This window comes from Acromyrmex echinatior, chromosome 13 (assembly GCF_024713525.1).
Source record: "Acromyrmex echinatior isolate Ae372 chromosome 13, ASM2471352v2, whole genome shotgun sequence".
NCBI lineage: Eukaryota > Metazoa > Arthropoda > Insecta > Hymenoptera > Formicidae > Acromyrmex > Acromyrmex echinatior.
In genome coordinates, this window is record NC_141864.1 from 11,649,511 (window position 1) to 11,677,195 (window position 27,685).

The 27,685-nt window shown below is 31.4% G+C and overlaps 1 protein-coding gene and 1 long non-coding RNA gene across 12 annotated transcripts in view; one reads left to right on the forward strand and one right to left on the reverse strand.

The window, feature by feature from the left end:
• Positions 1-27,685, forward strand: part of sei (potassium voltage-gated channel seizure) — a 208,591-nt gene that overhangs the window by 24,570 nt on the left and 156,336 nt on the right. For all 11 annotated transcript variants that reach the window (XM_087412327.1, XM_087412326.1, XM_087412318.1 and 8 more), the window contains one exon: positions 7,282-7,512. In XM_087412327.1, the coding sequence (XP_087268453.1) occupies positions 7,282-7,512 (231 nt within the window). The remainder of the gene's footprint in view (positions 1-7,281; positions 7,513-27,685) is intronic.
• On the reverse strand, positions 9,908-15,015 carry LOC147907653 (uncharacterized). Its single transcript, XR_015547092.1, has 2 exons — positions 14,567-15,015; positions 9,908-10,918 (listed from the first exon to the last, which is right to left on the reverse strand). It is a non-coding gene; the product is annotated as an uncharacterized LOC147907653 (long non-coding RNA).

Below are 27,685 nucleotides of genomic sequence, written 5' to 3' on the forward strand. Positions count from 1 at the left end.
GCATCGGGCTTGTGAGTCATTATTTCTCGCGGTAGTTCCACCGCCCTGAAAGCGCCTGTCTAGGATGTTACCATTCGTAGTCGGCTCGTTTTAATTAATCTTTCTATTCCCTTATCTCTCTCTCTCTCTCTCTCTCTCTCTCTCTCTCTCTCTCTCTCTCTCTCTCCCTCCCCCTTTCAATTAAGATCTTTTATAAGAATTTCTATTCATCGTTAGCTAGCTGTAGAAGAAAGATTAAAATAAGAAAAAAATATATATAACAAATAAGTAAAGAAGGTCATATTTGGTCAAAGCGAATCTTGGTGCATATAATAATATTTTTTACAACTTAGTTTTATAATTTCCAATTCAAACAAACTGCGTGCGATTATGTATTTGCCAATCTTAAAACACAGTCTTAAACTAAAGCTAAAATAGAGGTAATATCACAAATTAAATTGACAAGTTAATAATCCTGAAAAATATATTATTCTCTTATCTTTTAGAGGGAATAATATAACATAACTAAAAATGTGATTTTCTAATTATTATCATGAAGTAAGATATAAAAATTACTTTATCAATTATCAAAAGTAAACTAACTTAACTTCACAGTTCATCTACCAAATAACACTTTCGTTGTTTGTAATCTGGTTGTTCCATCTTTCGATAAATTTCTGTCTTACTTTTTTTACTTTCTCATGTTCTTCATTCTTTTACTCTTTTGTTTGTCTAGACCTATTAAGTAAATAATTTTCACATAATTTATCCGAAGATGGAATAACCAGCCCTTAATGTTTAAAAAAGATCATAATACCTTCTACAAGAATGACATTTTAAGTTATGTTGTTTTTGTAAATAAAAAAGGAGAGTTTTCTATAGAGAACATTTAGAGGCAAAACGGTTTTGGTGATCGTATCTTTGATGAAGAAATTTTATTTTAAATTTAATCATTTTAGCTGATAGAGGTAAATATTAATTATTGATATCTCGAATTATTTCACTTTTGATGAATTATTCTGGATTTGTTATAATTTTATAAAATATTAAAATCGTTATGACTAAAAAAAAGGATATTTTAGGTTTTATCTGGTAAAAAATTTTTCATGCATGAATATGTATAAACATGCATAAACATTCATACACACGCATAAATATTCATAAACATGTATAATTTTATGTGAAATATGTCCATAGTGAAATATGTTCATAGTGTTCATATCCTTTTTTGTTTTGTAAAATTACTTTTTAGAGTGTAATAGAAATAATAATACTGAATAATGTGAAAACATGAAAAATAATTAAAAAGATAATTTTTTGTTTTAGAAAAAAATCAAGTTTGAAGAAATGTAAAAAAATTACTATATAAAATTATGCATAATTATGTATGAGCAATTTTTTTACATTTTTCCAAACTTTTTTTCTAAAACAAACAATGCGAAAATTATCTTTTAATTATTTTTTGTTTTCATATTATTATTATTACTTCTATTACACTAAAAAGTAATTTTACAAAAGAAAGAACAATGAAATGTATGAACATGTATGGACATATTTCATATATAATTATACATGTTTATGAATATTTATGCATGTTTATGTATGATTATACATATTTATAATTTTTTAAGTTGAAAAATGGTTTTTCACTTTTTCTGAAAAATTTAATTCTTTTAGTTGTGACACACATTTTCAAGTAGCATAATACATCTTTTTAATATGCAAAAAGGAAATAGAATACTTATATTTTAAGATCACAATCTTCTTTTATTCCTAACTTTATCTGTCCGTAATCTGCGCGATTTCTTGCATAGTTGGGTAACAGAAAGCTAGCGAATGCCTCAAAAGCGTTTCTACATAGAATGTCATTTGCAAAGCTTCGCATAACTGCATAAATGAGTCACATGCATTCGATATAAATTCTCCGAATGACTGCGAATGTCGACGTCGGCGTCGGCATTGCGGTTGCAACGTCGCGTCGCCAGTTAAGACGCTGCATTTCGGTTTGTCAACGGGAAATAAAATCGATTATTCCGCTCTTCGAGGGAGAGTTAAAAGATGCATCGGTCTTTAGTCACTCTCGGTTTAGCATTCAGCGTCGAATAATTCTTTTTCGATGAAGAACGTAACAGATAACGGCGATCCGTGCAGTCTTGCAACGAAGCCGACAACTCGTAGTTGCGTGATAGACGGCCTTAATGGCCGCGGTACGAGAATATTTTATGGTGTGCACTTTCGGACTGTCGCCGGATTTAGGACGAAGGTCGTCGCGCGGACGCTCTTTGAGCGGATCTGGCGATTTCGTCAATCATATCCGTTGCCATAACGATTGATCTCCGTCGATCGTGAAATTTTTGACAAGTATGACCAGAATTTATCAGCCACTGAATTTATATTATGTTTGCGTGTTACTAGCGGCGAGAAATAACGCATAAATTTTTTGCAGGATAAATCTTATTTATGTTTGATAGAACGGATTTCAAAGGAGAGAAGCGATATTTTCTAAAAACACACAAAGAACTAAAATATCTAAAAATTTAGCTAGATAGCTAAAAATATTTTTGTCGGACCATCAAAATAATTAAATAGGACGCTTAAACTGAGATTGATTAGAATGTCAACACTTTTTACAACACTGCTTATATTCTACACTGTAGAATGTCATGATGTCAAATCATAGAATAAGTCCGTCTAAGAGTATGGATTGTTACGGATGTTTAAGAGTACGTATTAAGCTTTATGTAATTATTAAATCGCAGCAGCTATACCTAACTCACACAAAATGTGCCTTTTTGGTTAGCCAATACGTATGAAAGACAATTGTGATCGTTACAGCGATAAAGGAGATATACTAAATTATATTTGTCACGAATAAATTTATCAGTTTTTTACGTTAAATTATTGCTTTGTGAGTCTGTATCATTTATATGGTGTGCATGTCTGCTTCGTATTTAGTGATATATTTACATAATATTTGCAATGTAATAGGTTTTATACAGTTATATTAGTAAAAAATAATGTGATTGTCTATAAAAGTACGCACTTGAAAATTTGATTCAGCCTATGGAAACAATGCCGATGATAACGACGATACAACTTACATATTTTGTAACGATTTGTACTTGAATTCTAAATCCGGTGAAAATTGAATCTAGTGCCAAAGCTACTGGCTTTAAGCCCATATCGATTGAGATCAACCATGGTCGAAAATTTACTTACGTAAAAAATATTCTGCACATAAAAAAATACTTCAAGTATATATAAAGATTTATATTCCATTAAAAATAAATGTTTTTTTACGTCAATCAATATTGTTTTTACAATAAGCGACACACACATCACACTTTTTTAATAATACGTACTTTTGAGAAGACACTTGTCAAGAAATAAGAATATGCATTTTTATTTTCTTAGTAAAATGAACTTCCTGCAAAAATGAGTGTTTATATCAAATTTATACTTTTAGTTCAAACTGTAAAAAATAGCTTAAGCAGCATTTTACTGTTCAAAATCGAATTTTTGTACATGTTATGCAGCATAAAAAGAAAGTGCGTACTCTTGAGCGCCTTTATCCTCAATTCGAATAATTTTTAATTATTTCTATAAGTCGCTACTGTTCAATATGTCGTTAATTTAAACAATGGAAGAATTTAACTCAAGAAATGTAATAAATTTGATCAAATTTTGGTTTATTATTTACTAATAATATTATAAGTGCAAATGTTGTATATTTTGAAACGAAATTCAAATAGAAATAGATAGATTGCTTTACATTTTGATACACTTGAAAGTTAAATAATAAAATTCAGAGTTGGATAAGTTAACATTTTTTTTTAACTTAGGTTAAATTAAAGTAAACAGCTTTGAAAATTTAACTTACAATTAAGATCAAAGTTAATCCATAGTGACAATTGGACTAAAAGTTAAATGAATGGAAAAAAAGTGATTGAAAAGTTAGAAGTTAAATTTGTTTTATTTCATAATTTCAAGTTAACTTTTTTTAACTAAATTAAAAAACTAAAAAGTAATACCTGTAAATCAGTAAATTGCACTTCTGCGTATTTTTCAAGAAAATCACAATTTTAGATTACGATGAAGGATCGCTTTCAAATCTCTTTATTCTTTGTTTAAATATAAACGAAATATTTGAAATTATTTAAAATTAAAAAAATACATTTCCGACACGAATGTATAAGAATGTAATCCGAGTATAGGATCCATAACATCAATTACCGTGATGTTAACTTTTAAAACATCAAACTAAAAGTTAATATTTAGTTACCGATAAAATATAACTTATAAAGTTAAAAAATTAAGAATCTAAATTGTAACTAAATGAAGTTAAAATTAATTAACTTTTTAACTTTTTAACTTAACTTTTAACTTTGAACTTATTGTTAGCATTATCCAACCTTGATAAAATGCTATTTTTAACTCAAGGGATTGATTTATCATTGTTTCCTTAATATTTAACCAGAACTTCAGTAGGATTGGTCAGGACTTCATATATACAAATTTCTAAGTTATAAAATTCCATGCATATCTCATCAGAAGTTTACATTCAATTTATATTAGATATATTTTTCGTTTATGTGAGAATAAGGCCTCAGATAGATGTGTGTGTATGTGTCAAAAGACAGTCTAAAATAATTAATGTCACCCCTCCCCTTAGCCTCCTTCCTCCAACCAAAACTCCATACATAGAAAAAATTTACTTCGCCTGCCCTGTACTTAATAATTGTAAACAATTATTTAGATGATCTAACAAATTTATATTTTTAGATTTTTATATTTTTATTGGTATCTAGCAAAATTTTTAACAGCAAAACTATTCGTTTCTCATAACAGTTTCTCACACCACTAGCAGCTACGTATGTACAGACAGAATAGGTCATTTGCGTTAATTTGTAGCGAGCACGAGCGATAAATATAAATGCCAGGGCGCTCCCGGATTATTGTTAATAAGAGAAGCGTCCATCTTGTATAGGCTTACAGCGAATGTTAAATTTAGATACCCCGGAAATATATTATCGCTACCTATCTTAATGAGCTATTGAAGTCTCAGTAGACTTAACGAAGCTACCGCGTGACCATCGCTATTAAGGTCATTGGGGGGAGAGGGGGGGGGATGAAGACGCCACATTTAAGCCTTTATTCTTGAATAACTTCTTAATGTTATTGAATTAACAAACGAAAAAATATTATTTATATTCTAACAATCTTCCTTTACTTATACAAATCAATAAATTATACTTTTGATGTATTATTAAAAAAAATTGATATGTCATACCCTGCAAAAGTGGCATCTTCGCCCTATACATATATACGGGTAAGATGCTACCTCCTATGGGAAAAGGTGACACAAACAATTAAATAATGTGATGCAATATAAATTTATATGTTTTACTTATTTATAGTTCATAAATCAAGGATTTAAGTTATAAGAACACATAAGATATGATAAATTGTTGAAATATGAAAGAGTGTAATTTAGAAAGTAAGTTGGACATACTTTGATTTGTTTAAACAGTATTTCATTAACTTATGTTACGTCTAATGTTATTGAGATTTTCTCCGTTTTTGAGTCAATGTATTTAAACACTTTACTCGGGGATCGGAGATTAAATTGTGCGGTTAAGGATGCGGTTCACTGGGAAGATTCATATATGTATATGTACTTGTATGTAACCGATTAGAGATTTAGAGATTCCGTCGATTTAATATTTTCGTTTATTGAAATAAGTAAATGCTATAAGTAAAACAATGAAAAAGAAAAGTGAGGTTCTGATGGAGCGCGAGGATAGCTCTCACCTTGATTGTATAATTATAACTGCAGCTGTAACTGTAACTAAGTAACTAACTGACTGACTGTCTGAATAACCGACTGACTGATTGGCTGGGTGACTGATGAATTGACAGAAAAAAAGGGAAAAAAGGGACTGTTTCTGTCTTTGACAGCTCCTTTTATATTCTGAAAATGAGTGTGGGAGTATCCTTTCAGAACCAATCGACACTCCTCATAATTTGGTAGAACCTATACTCATGCTTTCTTGCCTTGAGATAAAGCAGCAAGACTCCGCGTAAGCTCTACTCCCCACTCTACAAGTTTATTCTTAATAAGTAATAGTTGAGTTTTAACAATTTGTAGTAATAAAAATTCGGTTTTCTTTAATATCCTTTATGCGAGGCGAATTCACTACATTCATATATTTAAAATTAATTTAACTTTATTAGAAAAAGAAAAAGGGAAAAAAAAGATATTCGTTCTCGCATTCAGGAAGATTTCTATTTTACTGCTAATTACTTAATCGTTAAACGCTATAATATACTTAATATTATTAATGTTAATGTATGCTTTTATATTTGTTATTTTATAGAAGGGCTTCTTAGAGAAAGATCGTGTGATATTCTTAGACATTCTTTAGAATAATCTGTAGATAATTTATATGACGCATAAAAGTATATAACGTAATCTATCTGTTAGGTTGAATGTTTAAATAAAGAAACTGAATATACCCTCTTATAAAAGAGAAAAGGATTTTCGGTTTCGAAATAAAGATAAAATAGGGAAATATTAACCTAGCGATAAGATAAAAAGTAAAATATAAATCGTATATCTATGAAGAATATCTATAAAGAATAAGAGGATTTTATTAGGATGTAACAACTTAAAATATTTCGAATTATATAAAACATGCAAAATTTTAATTCATAAAATCGTTTTAATGAGTTTTAAGCACGAAAAATTATGTTTCGTTTACTATCATCTTATTCCCAAATTTAAGAGGAATATTCAATTGCAACTTTTACGCATATAAGAATATTACAAATTATAATCTATATCCACATGACTTCCAAGGAACGCCGATTATCACGCCGACCGTATATCATTTGCTCGGTTTTAAGCATCGAAATACAGACCTTAGCTATTAGCATACCAAATATTACAAAGAGCATGTTTCATGACCTACCTATTTCGTATAATCTTTACCAATCGACTTTGTCATGAACATGTTCATCTCTGCCGATAACTGCGCAACTATTTATCACACGCTTTTGCGTCAGTATGGCCAAACGCACGTTTTATGAAAAAATTATAAACAAAGCGTCTTCCTCTTTATGACATCTTCCCTCGAATTACCTTATTAGAAACAAAATATTTCATTTTTAATTTCGCTCTCAAAATTTGCACTCAAATTTTGAGGTTAAATCGAAGAGCTCCTCATTACTTCGAGAATGATAAAGCGTATATATTTCGCAAAGAAATTAGTCGTTTCAAGGTATATCTGGCATCTGTTGCAGATCGAAGCTTTTTAGTAGCGAATGCGCAGCAAGGACTATGCCACATTATCTATTGCTCGGACGGATTCTGTCGGCTGACGGGCTTCTCAAGGGCCGAGGTGATGCAGCGACCAGCAGTCTGCGACTTCCTCCATGGACCAATGACATCACCGCATGCGGTTGCAGCCCTACGAGACGCCCTTGCTGCTGGCGTCGAAAAGCACTTCGAGATTCTTTACTACAGAAAGGACGGTGAGTATTATTTGTTGATTTTTGCCAATAATTACAGATTTTTTAATATAAGCACTAAAACAAAATCAGTTAGATTAGGTTTCACGTTTCATTCATTGATTATTAGTGGCATACTAAGGCCCGGTTTACATGGTGCGAATTGATAGTGTCAGTAGTAGATTAGCTACTAGCTTCATGTGAACAGATTGGCCGAGTTATTTACAATATGTGTTGGACATTAACCAGCAAGGTTAATTCAAATATTTTTGTTTTGCTGCTCACTATGTAAATAGGCTATTGGCTGTGAATGCACAAATCAGTATGGCCAGTAACTGTCCAATCAGTACGTAGTAGAAACTACTCTAGCTGAGACTATATTAACCATGCAGTTTGGAGTACCAATACTATTGGCTTATTAGCAAGCTAGTAGCTCGTAGCTAGTAGCATTTTATAATAATAAAGGCTGGTACTATTTAAGGTTGAGTAGCTGACTATCCAGTTCACAAATCAACTACTGATTTACTAGTAAGTAGCTCGCACTGTATAAACTGGGCTTTAGGATAACAGTGATTATCCACTGATTTAGATTTAGAGAGAAAGCTTAGGATATTCTATGGTTTTTAAAAACATGATTTTTTACAGATACTATTATTTTATTAAAAATATCAATTTTCATTTTTTTTTAACCTACACTATTTTATATATTACTTTCATATATTTTTATATATTTACAACGTCAGTAAATAAAGTTTATTAAACTTTCTTTCTAAAATTTGTAGATGCTCCAAACTTTTGAGCGATAGTGTATATCATATATACCTACATAAAGTTTTGCTATATTGTGATAAAGGATAAACAAATTATTATTAACGTAATGATCTATACACAGGACCTATATACATGTTCTCTGATTTTCCGTACAAATTTTGACTATATGTTTTATGAATTGAAATAAGAAAAAAACATACTTTCATTCACCTTATTTTATTCGTATTATTATTTCAAAAATATATTATATATATATAAACATAAATCTTTAAATGCTTTATTAAAAAGTTATATCAAAAATATAAAATGTGTAAAAAATCATTCTGTCCAAGTTTGCATTTCAAATTGTCATTCATCTATGTCAATACAAGTTCGATATCGATAATTTTGAATTTATAACTTTTTTTGCTAGAATAGAAAGAACATCTTCCAATAAAAAAAATTTTCTCTGTCCTTGTAAAAAAATGCTAAATTCAAAATTACATCGATTTCAAACTTGTATTGACATGAACGGTAACAATTTGAAATAAACTTGGATAAAATTGTTTTTTACGCATTTCATATTTTCGTTATAACTTTTAATAAAGCATTTAAAAACTATGTTTACATAACATTTTTTTCTTATTTCAGCTCGTAAAACATACTGTCAAAGTATGGAAAATCCAGATATCCTGTTTATGTACATACGTATACATATATATGTATTTAAATACAAATAAATATAATACATACGTGTACACACACACACACATATATATATATATATATATATATATATATACAACTATTATGTAACATAAGATACATAGTTACGCATGTACTTGGGACATTATCAACTTTTGTCAGTCTACGGTTTAGATAAATGTAATGCATACTACGATAAGTTCAAAGTAGTCCTTGCAAGTGTCCTTGCAAGTGTCTACACGTACATATGTAGAAAAAGATGGACGAAAAGCAAGGCGTAATTTCAAACTAAAACTTAGTTTCATAGTGAAACGAAATCGTTTCTGTGAAACGAAACTACTAATATTCTCAATTTGTTATCATTTTAAGAAAACTTTTAAAAACGCAGGAAACATTTTTCTTGTCCACCGAATAACATTGCGTCTTGCCGTCTTCCGTCGTAAGCCGAGATAAACATCTGCACGAAGTGTTACGCTACTTTACGGTTATTGCTGGCGGAAATAAATCAATATAACGCGTTGTCGCACGTAAAGATTTATTGGTTGCTAGCAAGAAAGTCGCAAATTTAGTAGGCATCTTTCATCCGACGGTCTTCCGTCCTGAATTCTTCTTCTAAAAAATAGATATTAAAGATTTATACGGGAATCGAGATAAGATTGAATTAAACGCAAGTTGTCGAATTTCGATAAGATATATTTTTTATTTCATATTCGATATACATCTTTATGCGCGTTTCTCAAAACACTAGATTTTTTTAACTCTACTTTTCAGGTCTTTACCCCAAAATTTATTTTCTTACTAATATTTTTTTTTAAAACTTTTTCTCTAATATTTGATGACTTTGTCTATTAATGTAATATCTTTTTTTTTGTTAAAATTTTTTATTTTTTATAGCTTTGTAATTATATTGAATCAAACGATATGATGTATTATATTATAGTTTTGGACGTATTAGCAGAGTAAATTTTATAATAATTCTTTGATTACACATCTAATCAATGTATTTATCTGGAGATTTATTCCTTCAGCGTAATGTCAAGATTTTTTGGAAAATAAAATATAACAAGAGTTCCGCTTTGGAACAAAAAGATTGAATTTGTTCGCTGACCAATGGTTACTTCTGGTACTCGATTTTGCCGTAGCGTCTGACCTTAGCCGCGGTGAAATCAATAGTCACCACTGTATAATTTATCATAGTCATAGTGCAGAACCTCCCACTTGGGTGGCTTCATGTAGATTTAATAGTTAGTTTAACTTTCCGGATTTCGCGCAAGTAACGTTTTCTTTTATAAAAAAAATAATAAATATACTTTAGTCGACAAATGAAAATGACACCAATAATTTTTTGTTGTAAAAAAAAATACATGCGATAGATAGTAAATGCAGCTATCATATTATATGGATAATACGATTAGGTATGCACGTAATCCGTGCTGTAACAATGAGCTAACGAGGCACGTAATCGCTGCTGTTATTCGAGTTAACAGCTGCTACAACAGCGTGAATACATTCTCATTCTGTTTTCATTTTCTTTTGCGCTCTTCAGCATCGTGCTGATGCTGTAACAAAACAAAAAGTTCATCTACTTTTCCGCTCTTCTTTCGTGTATAAGATAGATAGACGGGTACTTTGCTCCGTTGCGAGACACATTAATTAAGAGATTTAATTAAACCTCGCTAGGTAAGAGTATCAATGAAGCGAAAAGCACGAGGGGCTACTAAGAAAGCCTACGGCTACTTTCCGTAGCAAAATACCGCGAATGTTAGCACAGAAGATTCATGGATAGTTACGTGCGGGCGCCACAGTGATTCTACCCTTTGTTGAAATAACAAACTCATGCTCTTCTCGGAGCGCCGCGCATCATGTTGATGGCCACTTTGCAAGACAAAGAAAAGCACACGATAGTCTCTTAGGAACCAATAAAGTAGGCTGATGCGTCAATGTAGGCAATTTTCCAATCACGGATAACTCAAAGCTGTAAATAAAAATAAAAATAGTTTTATAGTTCCAAGAATAAAATCAATCAAATACAAGTAAAATATTTATATGAACCTCCAATATATATATATAGCTATGAGTGCATTCCAAAATACGCATGAAGCGCATGATGTATCATTTTATCCTTCTTTATTATTTATTAAACAACAAAGACAAATGATGCATCATACGCTTGAAATATACCCTTTAAGGCGATAAGATATAATTCGCAAACAATTGAAATACTTCCCAACAAAGTTAACTGAACGTTTCACGACTCTGGATGTCAGTCCTCTTTGGTACGGAAATCAAGTACAAATTACGATCAAAGTTAGAAATCATATTTCTCTCTCTCTCTCTCTCCCCTCCTATTTCTTTCAATGTACATTATGTTCGATATTCTCATTACATTATTTTCCATATTACATCGTAAATAAAACGATTTGCATTCGTTTTCTCATTACTTTTTCTTCTTAACTATACACTAGCTATACATCCTTTTTTTATCCTTGATATATACACTAAAGTCCCTGGGACATCATCCATATTTGTTACCATAACTTCCGTAAAAATAGACATGTTTCAATTAATTTTTTTCTTCAATCGATGGAGAATTGATTAAGAAACAAGTCTATAATGTGTAAAAGTCAATAGAATTAAGTAGCTTCGAGATATATAGGTTCAAAGAAAAAGAAAAATTTTTTAGAAACACGAAAAAATCTCGATTTAGCAAATTGCACTGAGATTTCTGGAATTTCTGGAATGTGTATATCTAGGGCTAAGATTCTTCTTTCAGTCTTTGATTCTTTGATTTTGTTGCTTCTTGCATCGACCATTTGGTTTGCCGATGAGAATCGATTTATGAAACATAGAAAGCGCGTGTCTTCGTGAGAATTAACGCAACGCGAGCTGTCTAACGCGTGGCCTTGTACGAGGCTCTATCTACGTTGGTATACTTACTAACATGGAAAATTAATCATTGGACTGTTAAGTTTCAAACTATGATTGCGATATGCATTAGATAGAGCTGCCATTCACTAATTACGCGAAACTTTCAACAATATAGCTTTTAAATATTTCAGTTGACAGTCATAAAATATAAGATTTTGGAAAAGAAGTCTGTGTGCAATTTTGAAAGGAAAGTAATTTAAAGGCTGTAATAAATTAAAATATTAATAAGTTTTATACACTAACTGTCACAAAAGTTTAATTACTAGCGTTCTAGTATTTAACTCCCATTCGTTGTTCTGATGATGGCCAAGACTTGGCCGAAACGTTTACATTTTTAATTTGAAATATATGACTTTGGCAAAAAATTTCTTGCATGTAATGCTGTGTGCTCCTTCCCATTTATATTTTATGTTATTGAGCCACCTCTAATAACTATTGTTAAATTTGAGGAAAAATAATATAAAACGTCATAATACGCAAGCAGATAAATTGCCATTGTAACAAATCTATGGCGAAAATATAATTGATAGTTGTTGGCTGACATGCTTTTACATATCACATAATAACGCTGCAAAACTCAGGGGAAAAATTATAATCTAAATTGAAAGGACGATTAATGGACTTGGGCTGTAAAAATTACAGATAGATGAGAGAGAGAGAGAGAGAGAGAGAGAAAGAGAGAGAGAGAGAGAGAGAGAGTGTGTATGTGAGCGTATATCAATTATCCTGTCACAGATATGATAACGCTTGTTAATTAACGTTAACTCTTTCGCGTTTAATGGAGCGAGTTTGTCAGGGATGAAGAGACATTCTCGACAAATTGATTAACAAGAGAACTTACAAACAGACAATATCAATTTTAGAATCGGTTTATGATTTTTTAAAATCATATTTATCAATCTTATCTTACATATCATGTTTCATAATAAATATCATCTTTGCGTAGATCTTACTCGTTTACAATACAAAAACTATTTGTATATTTCGAAAGTTTTCTTCAGAAAGAATTGATTTTAAATTAACTAAAGATTTATTGTTCCTATAATTCAGCCTGCATTGTAAAAAAAAAGACATAAATTACAATTATAATGAATTTTATAAAAAATATCTCGCAAAGATAAAAGAGATACGCCAAAAGTATATAAAAAAAGACTTCATATTTATTCAAGAATTAATTATCAAAAATAAGTATGAAATCAATACAACTGGCCAAATATATCATTATGAAAAAGACTTTGAAAACCTTATATTAATAATTTTATATAATACGTATTTTCATCAACAGATATCTTTGCCGTAGATATAGTTTTAATATTTAGATTTGTAATTTTCTTATTACAAATTTTAAAGAATGATAGTTTAAAGATAAGAATATCATTTGTTTTTGTTATATCAGTTTCTTCAAATATAGAATTAGTATCACATTTTGGTACATAATTTTTTTACATTAGTCAATGTAATCAGCCAATGTAAAAAATTGTATTGTAGTTCTTCAAAAATATATGATTTTTTTAAATTTTCTAATCGAAGTAGTAATTTGTAAAAATTTCTATTTTTGTATAATATAATTGCACTTATTACATCATAATGTTACATTTAACTGATATTCGATTACACTCTTTATATCAACCGAATTATTAATAAGATCTTTGATAAACTCATCAGCGTATCTTGTTGAATATTTTCAAGATATCGCTCACCAGTCAATCTGCACACTGCATTTATATTCAAAATTTTATTAAACATAAGAGTCGATTAACTTTCTGAATGCATTTGTACGTTCAAGACAAAGTAATATCCTTCTGAGAATACAAGAATTGAGTGGATAATTTTGGGACCTACATTAAGAATGTTTACACACACGTAAAGTAAAATCATAATCTGGTAATGAAACGATTCTCAAAAAATAAATTTACAATTAAAGTCAAGTTTAGATTAAAAATATTTACGTAATAATTTACTAAAGAATTACGTACAATTTTTCTCATGTTATGTTATCGATATATAAAAATGCAAATATAATATGTGTAATATATATATTATCAATATATTATGTGATATTATTATTATATTAATATCACATTATATAGAAACAATAAAATATATAATTATTACATATATTCATTGTAATATTTCTCTACTATAAAGATATATTTATAGAATTAGAGGTAAAAATAATAATTTTTGTAAAAATACACAGTTTTATACATTTCCCCTATAAATTGTGTAATTTCTACACATATTGTTTATGTAACTTTATACAAATTTTTTAATATGTATAATTACAACAAAATTAATACTGTAAAAAGGAACAGAGAAATTTGAATTCATTTAAATAAAATTTGAATTGAATTTCATCATTACATTTTTACGCAGCATAGTTTACAGGAATATTAATCTCTCTCCGCTCGTTCTCTTTCATTCGCCTCTCCTCTTTTGCGATGGCCATTTCGCGAACGCCTCCTTCAGAAAAGCTCTCCCACGTAGTTACGCAACGTGGCCGCGAGGATAGTGTTTTGAGGTGTCCAAGAATAGCCCCGTGCTCGTATTCCAACCCCTCCTCTCGTTTCTAAAACACCTGCCCTCTCCTTCCGTTGTATCCCTTTTCATGTGTCCTCTCTCTCTCTCTCTTTCTCTCTCATACACACACGACGTCGTTTAGTCAATGACATCACGGAACGGCACACGAGCTCACCCCTTCCACGTGCATTTGGACCACCGGTAGCGTCTACCACATGTGACGTCATGACACCCACCGCTCCCATCTGCTTCTCCTCTCCTCCCACTCTATGAAATCAGCAGTAGCGATGGCTGCAAGCTCGGTACGGGCTACAAAGTAAAGCTCTTCTCGTGGCGTCACAGGACAACGACCTAGCGACTGGCGTTCGCGCCATGGCCGGTCGATCGGCTCTTGTCGGACCGAAGCCGCATACTCACGGTACAATTTCGAAAGCTTCGCCGTAAGCTCGCCGGGGAATACGGCCAGCAAGCACGGCAACGCCTGAGATGCGAGCTTGCAGTCTCCGCGGTGGCAGCGAGGCTAGCGAGCCGTGCATTTGCGTGTGCGTTTGATCGCGAGAGAAAGGGATCTTCGTCGCGACGCGGATAGCGAACGAGCTTTTGGCGCGCTAGCGGTTTTGTTGATCAAACTTACAGCTTTCAAGTGCATCGAGAGAAAATTCGTGTAGTTTTATTCGCTAATAAAATGGTGGAACCGATGCTAGAACAAAGCGATAGCCAAACGCTGCAATGATACATCGAATGATATATTGCGACGACCGAGTTTTTTTTTATAGTTATGAATTTTATAGTTATTAAAAAAATGACATGCATTGAGTTACGTAAGACGTAAATCACAATGATGAAGAAATCATTCTAATTGACATTGTGGTACACAATGTAATATATAAATAATAGATTAATTTATGCAACTTTTTGTTCGCTAATGCTTCGTACATAACTCGTAGTTTTCAAAATGCTAAAAAAAACAGTGTCTGAACATGGTAAATTTAACGTACTCAAATGTTCATGAATTGTTAAAAGTGGTATTATAAAGTTTTATTGAGAAATTAAATTAATATGCAACTTTTAAAGGAAATTTGATTATTCTGATTATCGTACATGACCGATAGTTAATATATAATTAGTGTGAAATTTTATTCCAGTACACAATCGGAAAATTTGTGTTACTTTAACACGAAATATTTAAATATGTTAGAATGTATAATCGAATATTATATAAATTTAATATAAACAATTATCACTTTGATACTTTAGAAACAAATTATGAAAGCACTTTTCAGTCAAATTAACATTTATAATATGTATGTAAATTAAAATATGTATATATTTTTATTCATTTATCTTAGAATTTACATTATAGAATTTTTTACATTATTTTTATGTTATTTATTCTTCACTTAGTTATAGATTATGTTACAATATTTAGTAATCATAGGAAATGTTAAATATCAATTTAAAACAAAATATTCAAGAAATCAGAAGATTTGCGGATTATTGCCATGTTTTTATCGATTACTAATGCCATTGCTAATGACATTAGCAATAATAGATGAAAACACGACGATAACCGCAAATATTTTGATATCTTTGAAAATACTCGTGAAAGCCTAAAAAGCATAATCACATTAAATTAACACTTGAGTATGTTAAAAATTTAAGAAAAAAATTTTAATAATTTTAACAGATACAAAATGTTTTTTACAGTACAATTTTATCATCTAACAGTTTTTATTCTTTCTCATAACTCGAAATTTTGTAAATGATTGGAGTCGCATTTCTTACGTTCTAAATTTCGTCATCATTTCGAAAAACTACGGTTTAACGCCGAACATTATTGATTACGTGAATGCGCAATTTCGCAGATGCTGTTATTTAACTTGTTTGGTGAATAAATATTGTTTCGCGCAGTTTTCGGCATCAACGTCACCGTTGGATAACATTCACGTACTGTATGCCATCTGTAACGCAAACTGTAAAAAAAATTTTAACACACCGTTTTTTTGTAGCTATCATTGCTGTGTATTATTGTCTATTACGTGAGCTATTACTGATTTTACTATTGCATCTGAAATCATTGTGTCGTTATTTGCTGCAACAACCATATAATTATATATTTTCCAAAAAATGAATTTGAACGTTTTAAATCATTAAAATTTTGAAATATTGCTTTCGAAATGTAAATTTGGGATAAGATATTTGAAGTTCAGCACAAATAAAAGGTTCACTTTTAAATTTATTATATTTAAAAACGCGTTTTACGCTTAAAGTATTTGCTTAAAAGCTATGTCATAGCAAGTAGATAAAAAGGGGCTAAATAAAACCGGTAGCAACACATTCGTTTAATGCAACAAAAATTTGTGATAAAATATATATATGAGCATTTTTATAACAATTCGCTGCAAAATTTACCAAATAATTAGATTATAATTTTATAATTTATTATAATACATTATGTAGAAAAATGATAAAACACAAGGGATAGTGAATGTGTGTATATTAATATAAAAGAACATAAGAGAATAAAAGACATGGAGAAAAATACAACGCTTGCTCTTTGCGCACACGTCTGTCTGTTCTCACTTCGTCCTCTATCTACCTACATGTCGCCCCTCTACGAAACTCACCGCTCGCACACGCACAATCTGAAAAGCGCGCCAAATCGCATCGTATCCTACACTCGGCCATCCTACTTACATCTGCCTTCAGATGTATGATTTTTGGGTGTAACTTCTTCCCAGGGTTTCATGTCGATGGCCGTAAATGTTATGCGAGGCCCTTCTGCTTCATTTTCTCGACGATATATCATTCATTATGAATTGTTTTCTTGTATGAGACTAGATATTTAGCAGCTAGTTTTAATCCCGGATCATTTTGTGTGCGCTTAATGGCAACTAAATCACCTTCGTTATATTGTGGTGAAGCTTTTCTCTTCTTATTATACGTTCGCTTATTTTCTTCTTGAACTTTAATGATGGATTGTCTTGCAAGCTCTCTCGAGATTGTTCGCGCTTAGAAAGACGCCTCTTCCGTTTCGATAATGTTTCTAATTGTGGGATCTTTTTTCATTTTCATTTGCCGAATAGTGATAACGGTGACATTCTAGTGCTTCTTGAGTATACTATTCAGGTACTTCTGTGTTCTGTCTATATACTTGCTATTCAGAAGGATTTGGATGTGCTAACTTTGCTAGTAGAGGTATTAAGATACGGTTGACCCTTTCGATTTGGCCATTTCTTTGAGGTAACCGATAATAATAGTCACATGTTCTATTCCTTCGTCTTTACAATATGCTTTAAAGTCGTGCGAGGTAAAAGCACTACCTCGATCTGACACGATGTATCGCGAATTCCCAAAAATAGCACTTTATTTAACTAACTCATCTAAGACACTTCGATGGTGTTAGTGGTTTTCATAGGATACAGCCAGATAAATTTGAGGAAGCCATCTATGACAGCGAAAATGTGATTGTACTTCTTCTTTGTGGACGGCAAGAGTCCGAGATGATTTATGTGGTATATTCCAAAGGGAATGCCTTCTTTATCTGTGGGATATAATCCCACTTTCTAATCCATCTTTCCAGTTTTCCGATTTTTTTCCGATAAAATACAGTCGATACAATTTTGCACATATTTCTATCTTTGGACGTATTCCTTTGAACCAATAGTTCCCTCTTTATCAGTTTTTCCGTTTTGTCAACAGCAAAATGGCTTGAACATGCCGAATGATGCTAGATTCCATTGGTTCCAGTACAACAATTAGAACTTCATTATTTATCTTGTATAGCAAGTTGTTTCTTATGCAATAATCGTCTGTTTTGCTCAACTGGGTTTGTTCCCAAATCTTCTTTGTTTCATCGTCGTTGTCTAGATCGTCTTGATTTCTCTTTTTAGCTGCAATCGTCTCTTGGCATTCGATCATCAGCATTGTCGCGGGCAAAGAGATTTCTGCTGAGAACGTCAACGTGGCGCATAAGATTTCCTAAGCGATGTTCGATTGTGTACGTAAAGTCTTAAAGGAAGGGCCCATCTCGCAATTTTTACACAACAATCAGTTTTCTTAAGTGTTAACGTAAACGTTTGACAATCTGTCATTATTTTAAATGGAATGCCGATCAGATAAACTCTAAATTTTTTTATCGCTTTTATTATCGCTCCGAATCCGTAGCTGGACGCGTCAGTATATAATTCAATATCTGCGATAGGTGAATATATAGATAATGCTAGTTTGTTACACGGTATTTCCTTTAATTGATCGAACGCCCTATTTTTCTGTATCGCCAAAGGAAAAATGCACATCTCTTTTTATTAATCCTGTTAATGGGCGAGCAATTGTCACATAACCTGGCATAAATTTCTTAAAATAACCTGTAAAGCCTAAAAAACTTTGTATCGTCTTTACATCCTTCGATATCGGAAAATTTCTTATCGCTTTAGTTTTATCTTTGCAAGGTATAACATTACCACTTTCTAAGATGTAACCTAAGTAGCTAACTTTTGTTTGTAAAAATACTTTTCCCAATTTATCGTTAATCCATACTTGCTGACTACCGATAAAACGGCTTTTAAACGCGACAAACCTTCTTGGTAATCAATAGAGGGCACGATTAGGTCGTCCATGTAAACCGAAATGATTCCTTTTGTTTACTAAATTATTAAATATGGCATTTATGTAACGTTGAAAATATGCCGGTGAAATACTTAAGCCAAACGGCATGCGTAGAAATTTATAGTGTCCGTATTATGAACGCTGCAATTATCCTCGGCTACTATAACGTGGATAAACCCATTTGCTAAATCTAACGTCGAAAACCCGAACACCTTGAAGCCTATCAATTTGATCCTCTATAATAGGCAATGGATAGCGTACTTTCATTATTTTATCATTCAATTTACGATAGTTAACACAATCGCGTCGTGTTATTTTTCTTTTTCACGAGCACAATAGGGCTAGCGTAGTTTAAATATAATGACTAAATGATACCTTGATCTAATCACATTTGTATCTGCGTATCGACAATCTTTAATTCTTGTGGCACTAATCGGCGAGCATTAGTAGACATTTATCCTTTACAACAATTTGTACTCAATTCCTACATCTTTAGTCTTTTGCGGCTTATAATCAGATACAATTTATTAAAGTTATTTTCTGTGGTCTTGATTACTTATATACGATAAATCTACTTTATCTATTTTAGAAACTTTATCGATTTTATTAACAATGATTAACTCGTTAACTTCTTCCGTGATCTTCGTAACATTTATTATTTTATATCTCTTATTTGCATATCTACTTCGCTCAGAAAAGCGGATCCAATAATCATTTCATCATTCAAAAGCGCATCAAGGATCACATGGAAATCAACTTCGAAATATTCGCCATTAATACATATTTTTACGTGAGTCAGTCTTAAGGTAACATTTTTGGTTATATCAACGCTTCGAAATTTAACCATCTGAAATTTAACTAATCAGTTTCAAAACTCCCATTTTGACATAAAATCCCGCACGCATGAGACTTAAGTCGCTACCTGAATCAAACAAAGCAGTTGCTTCGATGTTATTAATTTGAATAACTTTATAAAATCTCTTACATTTATTATTATATGTTACCTTCGGATTATCTTCTACCTTACTCTGAATCGCATTGCAGCTTTTATTCTTCTCGACTTTTGTACTCTGTGAATAATTTGCCGCTATGTGTCCATGCTCGTTACATTGAAAGCATAATATATCTTTTTCCTTCGATAGACACGCTGCACTAAGATGATTTTTTCTGCCACAATTAAAACAATGCTTAACCTCCGCTTTTTCATCCGTCCTACTAGTCTGTGCCTACTTTTTCCTAGGGTCATTTGACCTAACCTTACCTGCGCTCTTATCTTAGCTTTCATTAATTCTTATGTATCTAAATTCGCCTTTAATTGAGATATCGTTTTAGCGCCATATAAAATTGTTTTATTTACTTCATCGACATATGTATGGCTGCGGAAATTTCCATACCTATCGGCGACGTAATCTCTCGTACATTTTTTATAACAATACTGATGACGCGTCTCGTCCGATCTCTTCTTTCTTCTTTGTAACTTCATGTTCGCATGATTACCTACCTTGGGAACAAGTTTTGATCTTAATCGCGGCCCTGATGTCCTTCCATGTTTTTTCGCATACTTCATGGTTCACGAAAAGGCGCGCCGACCAACCAATAGCCGTCTCGCGTATATCCGTCTGATGCATCGCTGACCATCCGCACAACTTCGCTAAATCGAATTCTCTTAATTTATGTTTTTTCTATCGTCACCGCTAAATTTATCGATAGCGTCTTCAACGTCTTTAAAGATTAATATGTAACTTCGTTCTAACGGTCTATCTTCGTCTTTGTTTTTGTCTCTTGCAATCGGTGGTCATTGTCACCTCGTTCGCGTCGTCATAACTTTCGTCGCTATATATGTCTCTCGTCATTGTCGTTTTTGTTGCTTCGCTTCAATCGTTTTACTAGCTCTAACTTATTGCCCATTACTTTTAGCTTATTTAGCTTTTTGAGCTCGTTCTTCAACTACACAACAGTCATGTCCTCGTACTTGTTGCTATTCGTTGCCGAGACGCTGCCTTGTACACCTTGGTCCATCATCTCGAATATCACTCTCAAGTTTTTTTCTCTTGATTCTGGACGAGCCTCCCAATTGTAGAAAAATGATAAAACACAAGGTAGGATAGTGAATGTGTATATATTATTACGGATATATAAGAGAATAAAAGACTTGGAGAAAAATATAACGCTTGTTACTCTTTGCGCGCCACATGTCGGTCTGTCTGTTCTCGCCTCGCCGCGTCTCCTATCTACCTTGATGTTTCATCAAGATCAAGAGATTCAAGAAATCTTGTCTTGATTCAAGACAAGACCAAAATAAGAAATTGGAAATTGATTTCAAGATAAGACAAGAAATTGTTATCAAGACCAAGATTTCTTGACAATAAATCAAGAAATTTCTTGAAATTTCTTAAATTTCCGTAATAGTTTTTATTTTTAATACTTTATTATTTTAATATTTTATTATTTTATTTCTGATTTGAAAGATTTTGAATAAATTATGTTTCAACATTTTCAATTGTATTTATTACAGGTATTTATAACAGATTATATAATATAGAAATGTATATTCAAATATTTCCACTAAATAGCAAAATAATATATGAACAGAGTGTAAATCGATTAATGAAAAAGTGAAGGCCCCCTAACCTAATTAAAATTATACAGGGTGGGCCATCTATTGGTACGTTTTTAAAAATGCGATCAAATGAGCATACATTGATATTTTTTATTAATTTTTTTTTTGTTGTGAAGCTAAAAGTATCCGCGTCAAGAATGAAAAACGATCGATTTCGTTCATGTGGCTTCCTCTACTGGCCTTACAGTATGCCATTCGGTCACCCCAATTATTAATGACATTTTGGACTACCTCGGCGCCAATTTCACTCAAAACAGTCGTAATATAATGTCATCCACTAACATCCCTTTCTCACGAACTTTCCTTACCAATTTGCGTATAGCTCCTTCGGTGGGTGCTCTATCACGACCCATATTTCTTTTCAAAATTCGTATAGTTTCGGCGACACAGCACTGACTTTGAAAATAAGTTTTTAAAATTTCAAAACGCTCTTCAAGAGAAAACATGTTGTTTCGTGCCGCGGACGGTATGACTAATAAACTGTCAAAATTTCGGGTCTGTAGCTCGTTCGGTGTTGCCATACGACGAAATTCAAAAACGTACCAATAGATGGCCCACCCTGTACTCACTGATATCCTTGTTGTACCAGATATTAACCTTTACATTTATGTAAAGGAATATATATAAAATAATTGCGATATTACTAGCAACAGTATATTATGTATAAACATTTGTGTACTTCTACCAATAGTATCAATTAAATCAGGAATGATTAAAATATATAGTAATAATAATTATTATTATTATCTCTAATAATCTTAGGAATCTAATAATTTGAAATAGTTACATTTGGCAGTAACCTCATAATATTAAAATGATAATTTGAGAAATATTTTTAATCTTTATTAATAGATTTGTACATAATAGACATTATATAGGCACACTTTTAAACATAGTAAATTACGAGACGACTCGACATTTAATTTGTACCTATGTTTTCTTATTATCTCTTACGACATGATGTAATCAAAGAACCACGAGGATCTTGCTTAAAAAATCAAGTAATTCAAGATTTTTGAATTCAAGACAAGAAATACAATGTCAAAAAATGGTCAAGACAAGAAAAACGAAATTTCTTATCTTGAAAATCAACATAAAACAAGAAATGCTCTTTAAAACAAGAAATCTTATCTTGATGAAACACTAATCTACCTACATGTCGCCCCCCTCTACGAAACTCGTCACTCGCACACGCACAATGAAAAGCGCGTCAAATCGCATCGCTTCCTACAATTATAATATTATTCAATTTTCTAGCTATGGAAAAATAACAAATAAATTGTTTTTTAATAATTATGTTTTTGTAAAAAAAACAATGAATTCTTATTAAATGAAGTAACAATATTATATAAATAAATCCATTTGTGTGTGTATAATATTGTTATGGCTACTGATATTTGTTTGTTATGTGTGAAACTTAAAGCTGCGCCAGAAGATAACGATTTTCTAATTTAAAAAAAAAAAGACCTTTAAATTGTTAGAAATTTCCAAAGATTAAAAATTTAATTAAAGAATAAATTAAAAATAATTGTGATGTTTAAAGGTAGAGTAAGTCTTAATGAAATTTCCTTTTTATTTATATAATAATTAATAATTAATAAATTATTTTAAAAATGATTTAAATAGATAATGTTTAATTTTTTATTTTTAATTTATTTTGTATTTAGGCTTTATGCATATAATAAGGCTTAGAATTAAATTTTTTTTTTCATTTTAGAAATATTCTATGAAAAAAGATATACCTGTATTTTATTTTTATGAGTGAGTAAAATAACGATTTTATTCTTACTAATTGTAAGTTTGTTTTAATATCCTTATAAATAGAACTGAAAAAAAATAAAATAAATTAGGTAGGCCTTATTTATTACAAGTCTTATCTATCTTAATTGTAGAGGAATGAAACTATCTTTTATATTAAAGTATGTAATCATATAGAATAGAAGACTCCCTAACTTTGACCTTAACATAAGTTATCAAGATTATGACTGAGTAATCTCCGACGGATTTTAGAAATTATTAATAAAATAGCTTTAAGAAATAATAGATATATCTTTTTCACTATTCAAAACAAAATTCTGCTTTAAAAATAAAAATTTTCTTTGAAAGAGATTTTTTTTTTGTATAATATTGCTGTGTATTTTGTATAATATTGTATAATTTGTTTTTAAAGTGGAGAATTTGTTTTCGAAGCAGAATTCATGATTTTGTAACGACTTCAAATGACATGAGATCCACCCAACATCCCTCTCCGCCTAGGGCACGACTTTCTATGTGAAGTAAGGTCAATCTTACCTCTCCCCTGCTTAGAGGCGATTTTCTAGGCAGGGAGAGGGGGAGGGGGAGTGAATCTTGCTTCGCGTGAAAAGTTGTATGTCCCTAAACAGGGGGAGATGTAGGAAATTAATTAATATTGTATAGCAGAAACGCGACGTTATTTCTTAAACTTTTTTTGTTAATAATATTTTAATGAATAACAAGCGACAGCTAAAATCTATCGTCATCTCATCGAAGGTCACTCAAGGTCATGACCTTGACAACATATATTACGGTTAAGGTCTTCGGAGGGGGATCTCTTATTCTATATGATTACCAAGTATCTTTTTCCTTTTTTTTACTGTCCTTTTTTTGTAAGTAGTTCCAAAATGACAATTTTTTAATTGTTATAACAAATGAGTAATATGTATTTTGCAATGAAAGCTATTATGTAATCATGTAGAAAAGACTGTAAGTTCATGGTTAGAGAAATTAAATCGTTCGTGTTTAAAGCAAATGTACCTCTTATAATTGGGCCACTCATCATTGTACGCGATCGATAAAGATTCTTCCACAGAATATACGAATATTACCTGTTGAATTTTCACACACGTCGCGCAATCACAATTTCTACGTCTCAAGAGAACGACGCGATGCGAATAGCACAGGATCCACTTGTGAATCTTTTAATGCCATAAACAGAGAGAGAGAGAGAGAGAGAGAGAGAGAGAGAGAGAGAGAGAGAGAGAGAGAGAGAGAGAGAGAGCCAGCCAGTAAGTTCGCGTTCTCAACAAGAGACTCATTCGTCCTCGGACCGCTATAGAGATTCCACCTCACGAAATCAATTTTCGACCTGTCCATGCGAGGCTTCTCTGAATTCCACTAGGAATTGGCGCAAATAAAGGCGAAAGATGAATTGTGACGCGGAGAGTCTGAAAGAGGAACAAGAAGTGAATCCCGCGAGAAATTGTAGGTTTAATTTATTTATTCTTATAATTACACATCTCCCTGCCCATATCCTAAAATTATCATTTTCCTCACGTTCCCAGTGTCGACTATGACCCTATGAATATAAAATTAGATCTTTTTTTACGCGATTCTGCAAATTCTAACAGCGATTCAGAGAAGTCAATAATTTTCTTATTTGATCTCTGTGTTTCTTCTCGATCAAATCAGATTATTTAAACCATGTAATTCCTTCGCAACAATTTAAGTGTGATTATAGTAGACAATAAAATGCATACAATATCGCATGGGGAATAGTCAAAATAAACCATTTACATTCTCTCTCGATCGATTTCGTAAGCCGATTCTAATTCTATTTGACTTTCTGACATTCTAGTTTTTCTCAGCGCCCACCGATTTTCTGTATTTATACATCAGTATAAATATATATATTTGGTGAGAAGGTCAAGGCTACTTTTCTTTGACATATATTTTTAACGTTTAAAGAAAGCGTAATTAATATTCTACCTCGATCTCAGTAGAAAGCCCCAGCTTCTTGAACTTCATTCGCGAATATTCTCAAGAATATGCACGTTAGGATAAAGTTTTTTTTTAAATTCATGTTTCCACGTCATTCTTGTGATTTACAGAGTCTTTCTTTCTGACGAGAGTTTTCTAGGAAACGAACTTCGACGAGATTCGTACAATTTCTTAGTTTGAACATCCATAAACTTTTTTTAAAGTAACGAAGGAAAGCCTCCAAATCCCGCTTTTTTTTCATATCCTCTTTAATTCTAAATCGACTGCCTGAAAAATTCGACGCGCGTTTTCTCTTTAATTCGAATCAATCCGACAGCGCGTAAGAAATATATTTTGTCATCCATAAAGGAATGATAATAAATTTAAAATCTTTCTACGAGCTTTCAGCTACATTGTAAAAATATTCATGTAAAATTAAATCGATTACAGTGGGAACAAATACTGAGATATATTATTAATGCATAGTTACACACATGTAAAGTCATAATAAACTTATAAATATAATTATTCTCCTTTAATTAAACAATTTGCAAAAGTAAATTTATAATTGAAGTTTATAAAAATATTTACATATAATTTACCGAATTACAATCTTTTTTAAGCCATACGTTATCAATACTAGCCGTGTATCGATACGAATGTAAAAAGCAAAAATAATATGTATATATGATATTACCACTATGTTATATAATGTTACAAAAAATTTATACATTTACATAAAAAATTATAAAATACTATTGTTATTGTAAATATCCGTCTACTATGAAGATTTATTTACATAATCAAAATACTAATTTATATATAGAGATCCACAATTATATATATATAATATTTCCACTATAACTATGTAATTTTCATACATTATTTATGTAATTTTACATACTTTTTTATATTGTATGACGAAAATGGCTCACATTTTTATTAGACTCCATTTAAAATGAAAATGAAAATGACTTTATTATTGCCGCTAGATATTCTTTGAGAATACAATCAATATATTATATTCAAAACTATCGCAGAAAACTTCCCTCATTCATATGCGAAATAAATTGATATAGTAATCTCTCATATATTTTTTATATATTCATCGTATATTAATAATCGATTAAATTTACATATAATATTATGAAGCATATAATTCAAAATATTAAAAGCCTCATTTAATATTTTATCCAACTTGTAACATTATCCGACCGAGAATCGAGCATCCAATAGTGTTTGAATATTTCACGAGCAGCTGCTAAAGCTAGCCGGGAAAATCGAACTCCTGTTTGCTACTGTATGTCACCTTCGTCAATCCCGAAATATGTCATTTAATTCCACTATCGTGTTCTAACTCCACCATCTCTTTCATAAGCGGAAAATTACTGTTTCTCATTGCTAATCTATGTCTGAGAAGAAGCTTGTTCGCACTTAGACAATCGTCTAAAGACATTATTTCTGAGGTGATGAGACGCCTACCTTTATTCGAGTGAAAAGAGGACACACAGGCGCGCCTCCAAAGACACCAGCAAAATTAGTCCTGCAACAATAACATTGTTATTTTCAAATTATTCTCAAAAATGCACGAAAAAAACAATTGCTGAAGTATCCAAGTATCTATAGATACTTATATATAGATAGGGATATAAATCTAAAAATAATTTTGTTGAACTAAAAATAAATAATAATATGTAGAAAACTCAAGCGATATATGCTGCAAAAAGTTTTGCAGCAACCTAACTTGATCGTCCTTATTTTTCTACGTAATTATTTTGATGATACTGCGTAAGCGGAGATTTCTGAAGTATATGCAAATTCCACAGGTTAAATATCTGGCATGTAGAAATGTCACATATTTGAGAAACAAAAAATTCAAATTTGTGCAAATTTTAATAAATGTGGGAAATAAGTAAAGACGCGTGCCTTATGCTACAGGCTATGACCATGTTTATCTGATATTCTTTTCTTTACCGCGCTGTCCGCGTATTTATATTACATAATGTTCTCTCTTAAAGTGGCACTACCAGCGAAGAGTGCAGAGCTACACGTGTGTTTTTTCCTGAGTGTCTCCTAAAGATCCTGAGAGACCGTGTGTTTGTGGTAATGTACCGGTTTGTTAGAATGTACTGTATATAAAAAGGAAGGGATACTAATTGTAAGATAGGTTTCTAATAAGAAAACAAAAAAATAGATCTATCTGATTATCATGAAATGATTCGGAATGCGTTCCAAAGTTCAGAATTGTTTAATTATTCCTTAGATTTGTATTTTCTATGAAGAAAGAAATAATTCCGATTGGAATCCATTTCAAACAGTTCTATAATACGTGTCTTAATTCGGGCTCTT